This window comes from Colias eurytheme, chromosome 27 (genome assembly GCF_061535395.1).
Source record: "Colias eurytheme isolate Ceu_HAF_F1 chromosome 27, ilColEury1 Martin Lab GWU primary, whole genome shotgun sequence".
In the NCBI taxonomy this organism is placed as follows: domain Eukaryota; kingdom Metazoa; phylum Arthropoda; class Insecta; order Lepidoptera; family Pieridae; genus Colias; species Colias eurytheme.
This window is the reverse complement of record NC_143006.1, coordinates 1,736,169-1,749,313: the sequence shown is the minus strand read 5'-3', so window position 1 is coordinate 1,749,313 and position 13,145 is coordinate 1,736,169. Positions and strand designations below refer to the sequence as shown.

The 13,145-nt window shown below is 32.2% G+C and overlaps 1 protein-coding gene across 1 annotated transcript in view; it reads left to right on the top strand.

Moving 5' to 3' along the window:
* LOC149896764 (neurotrimin-like) overlaps nucleotides 1-13,145 on the top strand; it is a 28,272-nt gene that overhangs the window by 4,450 nt on the left and 10,677 nt on the right. Inside the window, exons 2-6 of the mRNA XM_090117223.1 lie at nucleotides 6,781-6,938; nucleotides 10,864-10,921; nucleotides 11,202-11,323; nucleotides 11,948-12,089; nucleotides 12,587-12,731. Of these exons, the coding sequence (XP_089973349.1) occupies nucleotides 6,781-6,938; nucleotides 10,864-10,921; nucleotides 11,202-11,323; nucleotides 11,948-12,089; nucleotides 12,587-12,731 (625 nt within the window). The remainder of the gene's footprint in view (nucleotides 1-6,780; nucleotides 6,939-10,863; nucleotides 10,922-11,201; nucleotides 11,324-11,947; nucleotides 12,090-12,586; nucleotides 12,732-13,145) is intronic.

Here is a 13,145-nt window from a genome sequence, read left to right as displayed (position 1 = left end):
TGAGTTGTTTACTTAAGCGTGACGTCACGCGTGTTTTAGTCAAAATGGCCAACTGCAGTATTTCAATGTTTTATTTTATTGATAATGTCATTAATCTTAATGTTTTTAAGATTTCTAAGTCACTATATGTAATTTATCTATTATACATTTTCCCTTAAAAACACTAATACGATCATTTATGGATACTGTCGTCATGCCTATTGTAATTATTCATTACAAATAATCAAAATAAAATAGCCAGAACAAAGTTAGGCCCTGGTAGGGTAGGTAGGCAGGTACAGCAATGTGAGACGAACACTGGCTTATTTATACCAATAAAAATGTTTTATAAACATTACATTAAGTTTACAACAAAAATACATAATATTAGCTAATGTGAAAACGAATCAACCAATCATCCCACAACAATGAAATGTGCACACAAATATTCATCCAAATCGGTTCATGTGATTAGGAGGAGTGACTGCAGCGCCATCTTCCGGGCCCAATTGTGTTTCCAGATCACCCAGGAACTCAATTTAATATACTTACACAAAATTTTTCGAAATTAAAACTCACATTACTATGTAAATATGAATATAAACCTGTTTTAGTACTAAGCAATTTCCCGCACAGGTGTAGTAAGTATAAATGAAATAAATATAGTACGACATAAAAGAGATGAAATTAATTATTTTGGAACTAATTCGTTTTTCATTACCTGGCAACCCTGAATTGGCAATGTAGCTGTCAAGTTGAATAAAAATTTGTTGTTTTTTTCGTGAAGTGGAGAATTATTGAGATAAAATTGTTATTTAGAACAAGAAATTTAAATAAAAAAGGAGACATCATGAAAAAGGTTAAACGTAGCGGTGTCCGTGATGTGGTGTATAATGTTTTTATTCGGTGTTTGTCCGAATTTCAAGCTGGAAATTTATTGACTGATTTGGAAAACGTTTACAAACGTACAGCAGAATATACCGGTGAGATTCCATTTATTTTTGCTCAGTACTACGTAAAATAGAATATTCCATTAGTGACGAGTGTTTAATGTATGTATGTATGGCGATTATTACGTTTTCGCAATTTAATTTGAGGTTATTTGTATGTAAACAAAAACTAGTTTTTATAGTGCGACCAGCACAATTTGAGTCAAGAAGTTATATCCAATCCAACCAGCCTCAAATAAAGTACCTAGTTTAGATTTTACTACATAGTATAGTGATAACTGTTTTCATACAGCTATCTATCTATTAATCAATCAAACCATAAGAAAAAAAATCATATTTACTGTATCATATTTACAGATACTGAAGATGCCCCGTACCCTCTTGCCAGTACTTCGAAACAGAGTGATGATCAGTCCTTTGAAGGAGTAGAATATTTAGATTTTGATGAATTATATTAATGTACAAAATTTATCTACAAAAAAAATAAAAATATGTGATTTTCAAATCGCCTTGTTTTTTTATACCCGACGGACCCAGAAAGAGGGTAATGTGTTTGAGCTGCATGTATGCTTGTTTGTTTGTATGTTTGATTCTATGTGCGCCTCTGCAGTCTAAGCACTTGACCGATTTTTATAAAATAACTAATTCCAAATACATTTAAGTAAAATTTGACCTAGGTAGGTCAATTAAAATACTAATGTATTTTTGTCTTAAATTTACACTATTGCTACAATGAAACAATTATAACGGTTTAAATCGCAGTATTTATTTTAGATTATATATATATAGATTTTTGGATTTTTATTCTATAGTATCAAGATCGCTTGCGTCGCAGTATCAGTGTTGCTATATGAGCGACGGTGGCGCCCTCATTTATTTTCATCTCTTTTGTGTCGCACTGTATCAACATCAAAGTCTTTATACAACATACTTATCTACCACCTACTAAGAAATGTAATTCTTGAAATTTTTTCGTATTTTTTTTTTAAATATAATACTACTCCAATGAGCTCCTGTTCCATATCACGTCCGCCATACTTCCACTAAGTTCACCATGATTTTTTATTTCTTTGCACTTTGTTGCTTTTTGCTAAAAATGGAATCATGCGATAAAACCAGTAGAACGTTGATAACATACATTTTTGACTGAATAAAGGTACTTACGAAGGAGTGGGTTCACATTGTGAACAATCAGTGGGTTTATTTTCCTTCTGGATTCCGGATTTCTGAAAAGATTATCTATGCTATAAATGAAAAAAATCTTACACATTCGTTATGTACTTAAAACAGGGGTACATATCAAACATCGTCTATAATACAATTATCATCAAATTTAAAATAAAACCAACTTCTTCATTAATTTGTTCCAATTGTAAGCATTCTTTTTTCTCCAACCTTTATGTTTCTTCTTCTTATTTTCTTTATTGTCCCCATTTGTCTCATTTTGTCTTATCGTGTTGTCACCCTTTTTTACGATTGCGCGAGCGACACAAGTTCCCCGTGTGACGGCCGTAGCGGGAATGACTCGTGCAGCGATCGGGGTAGGAAGGTACAGGGCGGCTCTCGCTATATTGGCTGGTCGCGCGCTAATTTCAAGTATTTCTTGTTTATTTCAAAACCATCGCATATTTCAAAATTCTAAATCGGTAGACGTATAGGTTGTATATTTTATAGTTAATATCCAAAAAGTCGTAACTTTACGTTTGTTATTTTGAAGATGCCAGAGATTATAAAAAAATAACAATGAGAACTTTGTATTTTTTTTCTATCGAGAAAATATCATGGAATCATGTTTCTAAAACGGTAGACGTATTGTGTTACTATTGAACTTTCTTGTCAAGAATTTTCATCACGACAACTTTAATAATATAAAAATTACGAAGGTTTGAAAAGGGCCGTAAATGTTAGAAAAATTAATTCATCACCTTAACGAGTAAGTAGTTACCTACTTAGCGAAAAATAATTTATGAATATGATTAAAATTGTATTTGTCTCAGTAATATACGAGAAACGTCGCAGGCCTATTGTCAGGCCTCCGTCACTCGCTCAAGGTCGCGCTATAAGCGCCTACCGCACAGTAGGTCGGTACCGACCCAAGCGGCAGTTGGTTGGCACACGCGAGACTGCGCACCCGCGTCACGTTTCCCGCGCTCGCTACCAAGATGCCCGGTTTTTGCGATGTGGACGGGTGTCGGAGTTCAAGAGTGAATAACAAGGAATTGTCTTTTTTCAATTGCCTAAACAGGAACAAACCTACCAGGCTACTTTTTATCCAGGAGACACATATAGCGGGTCCACGCGGGTGAAACCGAAGGAAACAACTACTAGTACTATCAATAAGATTTCATTTTTTTATTGTATAATGTAACAAATATAATTAACAATAAAAAATTAAGTGTTTCAGCAACTCTGTGTTTAATTTACGCGCTCGGGTCAACCCTAAAGTTTTCGTTTGATGACGCAATCACGCGGCGTGCGCGGGAAACTCGCTTCTCGATGCGTGTACGTAGAGTACATTTCTTACTGCAGCCGAGTTGCGGCGCATTTTGTAGGTAAATATAGCGTAGGTATTTTAGCTTTTGTATGGGAGTGATGTATCTGTTACGAAGTAACTATTCTCTAATCTGTGCTATTGTTGTTTATTTGAAACGCGTTTGAAATTATCATGTCTATCCAATTAAAGATGGCGCCGGTAGAGCACAGACTATAAAACAAATTGAAATTATGTTAATCGAAGTAAGCTAATGTTTATCTATTCCAAAATTACTGCACAATCATCATTATTTTAAATTTAATAGGATATGGTATTATTTTAATTTTAAAGTTATGTTATTACTTTTAGCGTGATTAACTTTTCTGTTAATAAATGTAGGTACCTAGTTATGGTCTTTCTATAATTACTGTTATTGTAAATTCTGAATAATTACCTACACCATTCAATTTTGTTGAAATGAAAGTAATTATTTTTATATTTTACGGGGTTAGAATTATAAAAGGCTGAACACATTTTGTTGAAATTGAAAACGATTAAGATAAACCTTGATTTAAAATAAAACTTAATATTGTTTTGCGGTTGTACTTGCGTGCTGGATCAAGAACATAAAGCCAACTTCCTTCTCAAATGTTCTATATTAATAATAAACAATATTAAATTGAAACATTTATTTTGTCATCTAAACTTTATTTAGAAGCGCTTTTGAATCAGCTAGTGCCGAAATAAACTAGCTAAGAATTGATTAACGGCATTATTAGTTTCGACTTCGAGTTTCGACTGCTTTGTAAAAAAATACTAAAACCTTACTCCTGAATCACTATTATGTATTAAAAAAGAGCATGTGTGCTGATCACACGTGGCAGAAGTGAAACTTGTTTGGCAAGATTAAAGATGCCAAAATCGTCGCCTTACTCCATGACGCGACATTAAAATTTTCACTCAACGCGCCTAAATGAACTTCACTTCATAAAACTGCTTCAAAATTCGATAAATAGAGTCAGGCAGACAGCAACAGCGAATTTGTTTTATACCATGTTTATACTAAGAATGCAGTTTCATAATAGATAAGATGAAAGAATTTTTTCCACTACGTTCAAACACACATACAAAACATTCTTATAACAGTAGCATAGATTAGTATTATTCAATACGAAAATAATATTACCAGTCCTTAGTTATAAAAACGTTTGTTAAACTAAATCCATGCTTTTGTAGTTAAAATAAAAAAATAACTTAATTCGCTACTAATCAGATACGCTTGTAACATACAGACAAAAGAGTGCACAATGGCTAAACATTTTTGTGTGGAACACGCTCCAGTGATAATTTATTACAAGGTTCTTGTAAAAACTCTATTATAATATGGAATGAAATATATATATGCACTATATTATAGATTTTATGGATATGTCGGCGTTTGTGTCTGTGTTTTAAAATACGTATAAAAACATTTACAGCAGCAACAATATAAGCAAGAAAGAAATACGCATTATTCAAAACCATTAAAAAACTTAAGACGTTATTTTTACGAAGGACAGATTTGATATTTTCATTCTTTGAATTTACCTAGTGATGATCTAAATTTTAATACCAAAAACTATCCTTTTTAAAATTAATGTCTGTTATTTACTTACTACTTACAGATGTCTTATATTAGGTACTTAATTAAACCTAAAAACGTCACATCTGCGTATAATCTTTGACCCCATAGATCAAACGATTCAACACTACAGGAAAAACAGATTTGATCTTTGTATTCCAATTGTGAAAAAATCTTATCAATAATTAAATAAACTTTTTAAAACGAATATGTGTTTTAAATGTCTTCTACTAAAACCTTAAAACACATCTGCGTATAATCTTTGACCCCATAGATCAAACGATTCAACACTACAGGAAGGACAGATTTTATCTTTGCATTCTTTGAATGTATCTATATGATGATCTTAAGTTAAATTCCAAAAAAAATTTAGCAACTACACTATTAAAACGAATACCTGTTTTTTAAGACTTATCTGTAAGTCTCAAAAAACAGATATTCTTTTTAAAAGATATTCGTCTTATTCTACTAAAACCTAAAAACACATCTGCGTTTGACACCATAGATCAAACGATTCAACACTACAGGAAGGACAGATTTGATCTTTGTATCCCAATTGTGAAGGGTCGACAACGAATTTATAGTCCTCTTCCTATATTCAACTATTTAATTGTATAGTCTTGGTGTGGAAGAATTTACGAGAAAAGGAATATAGGTATAAATAAAACACTTGAATGGTATTGAAATTTATTTTTATTAAAATTAATACATAATATTATTATTACCTATAAACGTAGATATATTTCTTAGCGACGTATTTAATAATCACAAAATAATGTAAAGCTAGCTAAAAGCTAGAATAGAATGAAAACTGGTGCAGTAGTTTTTGAGTTCATTGCGAACAAACAGACAGACAGACGTGGCGGAGGACTATAGTAATTAGTAATACCTATGTAGTGATGTTCTTGAATGTATATAGCCTATAGGTACTTCATGTTGATTATTTTGTTATCATTTCACTGAACGAATTGTTCACTGAACAATCCGTTCAGTGAAATGATAACAAAATAGAGTTGATCGAAGAAGCACTAGATTTGTTTACGGCAATGGTAAAAATAGTGTTGTTATTTTAAAATTTCCCGATATTTGCAAGAACAACCAGGGATTGGACAAATCTCGGATTATATTAATTCCCTGTGACATATACTTTTTTTAATCTATATGTTCCCATTTTGTAATATTAGCCAATAGTTCTTTACAGAAGCGAAAGTCCGAATCCTTCCAAGCGAAAGCTTAGTATGGGATAAGAACGTGCCGTGCGTGAAAATTGTCCTGAAATATTTATTTATTTGGAACTATAGCTGCGCTCCGCGGTTTCACTCTCATAGTTCCGCTCATGTTGGTCTTAGCGTGATGACTGATGATATAATATAGCCTTCCTCGATAAATAGGCTATCTAACACCGCAAGAATTTTTCAAATGGGACCAGTAGTTCCCGAGATAAGCGCGTTCAAACAAACAAACAAACTCTTCAGCTTTATAATATTAGTATAGATATTCCCATGATCTACATTATCAATTCCAGCCCCCCTAGTCAAGTGGCTTTCTGTTAGCGTAGCGTTCAATAGAATACGAATGTATGAGATTGACGTAGGCTGTAGATAAACGTATCTACAGGTTACGTCAATCTCATACACATACGCTACGCTAACAGAAAGCCACTTGACTAGGGGGGCTGTTCTATATTTTCCAACAAATGTTATACAGGCAAATCCATACCATCTCCATTTTATAATATATCAATAATTTCCTTACAGAAGCGAAACTCCGAATCCGTTGGTACAAAGACAAATCCCTGCTTGGTGACAGTGACATACCACACCACCTCTTACCACCTAGGACGAGAATGCACGCTAACTTCAGTCTGCAAATAGATGAGTTGAACGCGAAAGATAGTGCCGATTATACTTGTGAGGTATGTTAAAATATTATAGTAATATTAATACTTATCCTTACTAATATTAATACTAATACCAATCCTTACTAATATTAATACTAATACTAAATAGTATTATCCCAATTAATATTAATTAGTGATGTAACGATACATAATTTTGCCGATACGATACCGATATTTATATTAAATAATCGACGATACCGATACTGATATCGATGGCTTAGTAAATAGATAATAAATTATGCAGTTATTATGTATAAAAGTTACCTACACCAACAGAGACTCGACTGTAAATATATTTTTTTAAATAAAAATGCCAAATCCCTACCTATATCCCTTACTATTGGTAGTTATTATTTGTTCAATATACAAAGAGTCCGCGCGCTTTTTGAATTGTTTAATTTCGATATCGGTTGTTTTATAATCGGCGATACCGCTATATCGGCCGATATATCAGTATCGGTATTGGTATCGTTACATCCCTAAATTAATACTAATCCTAACTCATTATATGAATTGGAAAGTGAGTTTGTTTATATGCTTGTCTTTACTCTTCAATGGCGATTTTATGATATGATTTTTGTGTCTGGAGATAGTTTGGAGGTTATAAAAAATAAAAGAAAATATATAACAATGCGATCTAATTCAGAATAGGAACGTCAATGATCTTTGCTTCAATTAAGTATCAAACGTAATTTGAAAAAATACTGTTTACGTACCAAACTCCTACTACAGTTTACCTAATAATTAAGCTGTTTATTATTTAGAATATCGTATAATCATATAATCGTATTATCATATAATCGTATTTTTTCAAATTACGTTAACGTAATAAGGCATCTTATATGTGATATATATGTGTAGTTGAACACAAACATATGTATGTATAATAGGTATAGACGGTATAGTCTAATTTATATTTGTCGGTCATTCTTAGTCCAACCTAGTTTAAACAAGTTTTATCTAATCATTGTGAGAAACCATATCATTTAATAAAAAACACCGAAATAGTAACAATTTCAGTTGCGAAACACCAAGCAATTAATTTGAGCTCGTACCGCCCTTCGATCTTAACTAAGAGCAATTTGTTGATAGTGGTGTGCTTGCTGCTGGGATTTGTCGATTAACACTATATTAAAAAATCGAAAATATAAAGAAATATTACCCACGTGGCATTCAGACAAACATAAATGTAACTATATATTGATAGAATTCCAACTAAAGTATTTTATTAAATTGAATTAAAATTGTTACCACTTAACACAGATAACTACAATGGCTATTATCTGTTATCTCGTTTCTTCATTTTTGGACCCACTATTTTGTGATTAATGTAACAGTTACAATTTAATAAAATAACCAATACTTTTAAATAAAATACTTAACCAAAGCTATAATAAGAAATTTAAGCATTTTGTTTAATTTTCAAAGCCTACATAATAATATAGTCCGTCCTATTATCAGAATTAAAATTAACTTCTCTTAAAATTAATTTGATGAATAGAATTAAATAATAACATTACATTTAAATAATATTACCAATACCATTCACTTACTTAATCTATCTACCTAGAAGTACAAAAACATATTTTATCGATATCGATACCGACACTCTCACATCACTAGTTGTATAAATTCGCTGATAGTTCTAAGAGCCGATTACACAATTAATCAATTTGTTAACTCCTTTGTGATGACTTCAAGTGTTTAATTTTGGGAAACAGTATAAAAATAGATCGAGATATTGCGTAAAAATATCATTTTATGTTATTGTCTGATGTCTCTTCATGATGGACAGCGTTGGCCCAACAAATGATGGTCGATATTTGCCGCCACTACGGCGATTATTATGAACTAGCTGCTCCGCGCGGATTCACCCCCGTGGCTCCACTCCTGTAGTTCGTAGCGTGATGATATATACCCTATAGCCTTCCTCGATTAATCTAACACCGAAATAATTTTTCAAATCGGACCAGTAGTTCCCGAGATTAGCGCGTTCAAACAAACAAACAAACAAACAAACTCTTCAGCTTTATAATATTAGTATAGACCACAGACATATATCAAGATAGACTAAGCGAGTGTATGTACTTCCCGTGTCCAAACTAAGTTTATGAAACTTACTTGACGCTGGCCTACACTCAGTCCGCGCTTGCAGTTCGCCAAGGAAAGACGTGAAGCTGAATAAAGTAAAATGCCGAATTGCGCCGTTATAAACTGTAGAAACTCCACAGCTGTGAGTGGCTGAGTTAGCAGAGATGTTTCCTTCCACCGGTAAGTAATTTTCTAATCAGAATATGCACTATTTATTTTAAAATCAAATAAAGAATATCTGTGGAAAACGATCGTGACAAACACGGATACCAAATCATACGAAATGATTCGGAATACATTGCGGCTTTTACTTGGCACGGTAAAGATCGTATCGTATGATAACAAGCAATGAATAGCGTCTTCTCATTTTTCTGTTCTCATTTTTCTGTCCAATTTTGTGGTTAGTGATGTTCATTTGATGCAACAGTTCTCGATTCTAATCGATTTTATAATCGAACAGAAAAATGATAATTTGAAGGAGCAATTTTTCAGAAAAAAAGGCATAGATTTTTTTTGTCATTTAATACGACTTGACCTAGAACTTTTAAGTATTTTAATACAAAGGTACTAAAAATAAATATTATGTATAAATATAAATTTATAAAGAAAATAAAATTAAATATTATTTATTTTAATTAAATATTATTTATAATTTATTAAATATTATGACATGGACGCCATTAGTTAAAGTGTCATCTTGGGAGTTTTTTAAGAAAACTCCTTATTGCTTAGACTATGTTTGTTTTTTCAGTTTTCCAAGTAACCCGAACATAAAAGGAAAATGGATCGATGCAACGGGACATAAAGATTGATTGATTGACAGTTTCATTACTTTCTTTCGATGGCCTCTCTAGTACGTAGTACATGGTAACTCAATGGGCATATGTAAGAAAAAGCTAAAACACATTAGTTTACTTGTTAGAATATTAAAAGGTTTATAACTTTATTTTATCATCCCTCTGTCTATGGTAATTATCATTTTTCTGTCTTGAATCGATTTAGTAATCGATTACGATTCATTTATTTGACTACCTCTTAGACATAGATCTAGTTTGATCTGATTTCTTTCGATTTACTTCGATGGGATAGGACGATACTAGAATCGCCGCGCGAGTGGCGGCCTAATCGATTTAGCGTAAAATGAAATTAACATCACTAAAAAGCGCTCGTGACGTCATAACGCGTCAAGGTCAGTACAAAAAATATGACACGCTTGGTTTTCATACAGATCGCGGTACTTGCGTTGTCTACTTAAATATACATGTCTGTGGTATAGACTATAGACTATAGATAAACATCAACAACGACGGCCGACCATTTAGACCCAACCAATAATTTAGGCCTCTATCACAGAATATACTTGAAACCTGAAACCAATCAAATATTACTTACATATTCTAAATTATTTACTACTATTAAAAATTTTATACAATTTAAAATTTTATTACTCGCGTGGTACGAGTAAGTAGCAAGTTGCTAAGTATAAAATTAGTAACCGAACGATGTCTGGCATTCCACTAAGTTGTAATTAAGCTCGGAGCTTAATTAGACTTCCTTTTATTAAGACAATTATTTGTTTCCTAAGCGTGCATGCATAATTCCGATGCGTGTGCGCATATGAAGTTAAAAAATATTTTCTTTTTTAATTAGATACATTTGTACTGGTTAAATATTATCAAAAACGATGTAGTAATTCCAGAGATAGTTTATACGTAATATAGTCTTCCTCTTCTCTTAATATTTATTTTTGCAGTTATTTAGAGTAAATAAAACTTACTTTTTGTTGAGCCATTTATGCTTAAGAATAGGTACCTACTTTATTTTGATTTAAGTATTCATTTGGTTTTAGGTTATCCGACCAGAGCCGTGGGGTCCAATCAGACAAACACACACAATAGAAGTTCAATGTAAGTAATTTAAATAGTTTTCAATAAAAAATATCGTGACCATTTTTGTGGTGGAATCCCGCCTCGTGATTGATTTTCTATTCTCTGAAAAATTGTAATTTATAGGTAATAGGCAATTGCTTAGCCATTGCGAGTTTGCGTTTTTTTAACAAATAACTGCTTTTGATAAATATAAAACCTAGTAAACAATAAAATAATATCTTATTCTTAACACCTATATATACCATGTTTACTTGCAAATAAATGATTTATTTTATTTATTTAAAAAAATGTTATTCAGACGCACCAACAGTAAAAACAATACCAGACGATGGTTTCGTCGAAGTGCGCAAGGGTGACTATGTCGATATCGGCTGTGAGACTACTGGGACTCCGCAACCAGTCGTCGATTGGAGTAAGAATGTATGTATTATTGCATTTATAAATTAAATCAAACACTAGAAAATACTATGTACTTATAGCATTTATGAAGAAATGTGTGGTTGTAAAGTGTTTTGTGTAGTTGGTGGAATTTAATTTGAAAATAAATCCTAATTTATATTGCGTTTTAATGAAATCATCTAACAAATTGACGAACTAAAAATATAAACCGGCCGAATTGATAACCACCTCATTTTTTTAAGTCGGATAAAAAAAATAAGACAAAAATAACAAAAAATGTCTTGCGAATTAATGAGAGCAAAACAAAATTACATGTACGGGTTTCGATCATCATGAAATATTCTCACGTTCTTTATATAAGTTTTTTTATGTATAAATATGAATCAAATTTTAATATACTCTTACAAACAAATCCCCTCTTTGGAAGCCGAACCGGGTGGGAGGTTATAAAAATGAGTTCAACAGCGGATTTGACGCATTTTGTGTTTGGCTCTCGGACGTAACGGCCGTTTTTGGTTGCGTTTAGTTGTGTTAATTATTATTTTGAGTCGATTATTATTTTACGTAGACATAAAATCATTTTGTAAGGAATAAAACTTTCTAGGTTGATTTAAAATCCCTTAGAATACATTATATGTTTTTAAGGGAGCACCCATGGCACTACTGGACCACAGGTCGCGGATTCGATTCCGCGCTGAGCACAGATCGTTGGCTGGTGTGTATGAATGTACTGTGAATAATGGAGTCGGTGATCCCGTGAAAGCGTCGATAAATGTTGTTATTCATGGTATGTATTTATTGGTTTTTAATTGGTATAAAAATAGGAAAAAGTATGTGCAATTTATGTACTTAATCTACGGAAAAATATATAAGTCAAAGTATTTAATATACACAATAAAGTTATTTATTTGTAATTTGAGTGATTTTGATAAAATGTTTTGTTTCTGTATAGTTTGTACGCTTCGTAAATACAAAAATTACTGCTTCGATTGACATGTGTAAGTTCAAACTTTTTTTTTTTATTAACTACATCCAGTATGTTATTTATATTATATATATTAATCTTATAGAAAATGTTACAACACGAATATACAAATTAAACATTCTTTTAATCAAACCATATATTATGTAATCCTCTCAAATTTTCGGGTTGTCTGGCAGAAATCGGTTACAGCGATAAGACCGTCCTTTGTACATGTTACTACTTGTATAGCTCTTAGTTTCTAATCCTGTATTTAATGTGCAATAAAGAATTTTTCATTCATTCATTCATTCATCAAACAGACGCACCAGTAGTAACAACAGAGCGTAGTTTCGTGCACACGGCAGTGGGTTTGCGCGCGGTTTTGTCCGCGAAATTAGAGTTCGCTATACCACCCGCTAGAACCGCTTGGTTTAGAGATGGGAAACCCGTAAAATTGGATGATCGGTGAGTTTTGTGTATAATGTACCTACTAATATTATAAATACGAAAGTTTGTGAGGATGGATGTATGTGTATGTTACTCTTTCACGCAAATACTACTGAATCGACTACAATGAAATTTAGGTCACATAGAGACGGTAACTTGGATTAACGCATGGGATAGTTTTTATCCCGAAAATTAGACGGTAAAGGAAACGATGCAAGTTTTTCGTTGACTATGCGGCCGAAGCCGCGGGTGAAAAGCTAGTTTTTACAATAAAAAATATTTTCGATGTTAATATGTAATAGCATATTATATAGAATGAAATAAAGAAAGCGTTTGTTTGTTATGATATATTTTATATGACTTGAAATTACTGGACCGATATTAAAAATTATTTTGTTTTTCCTGAATGATAATATATTTTGTTGTTTTGAA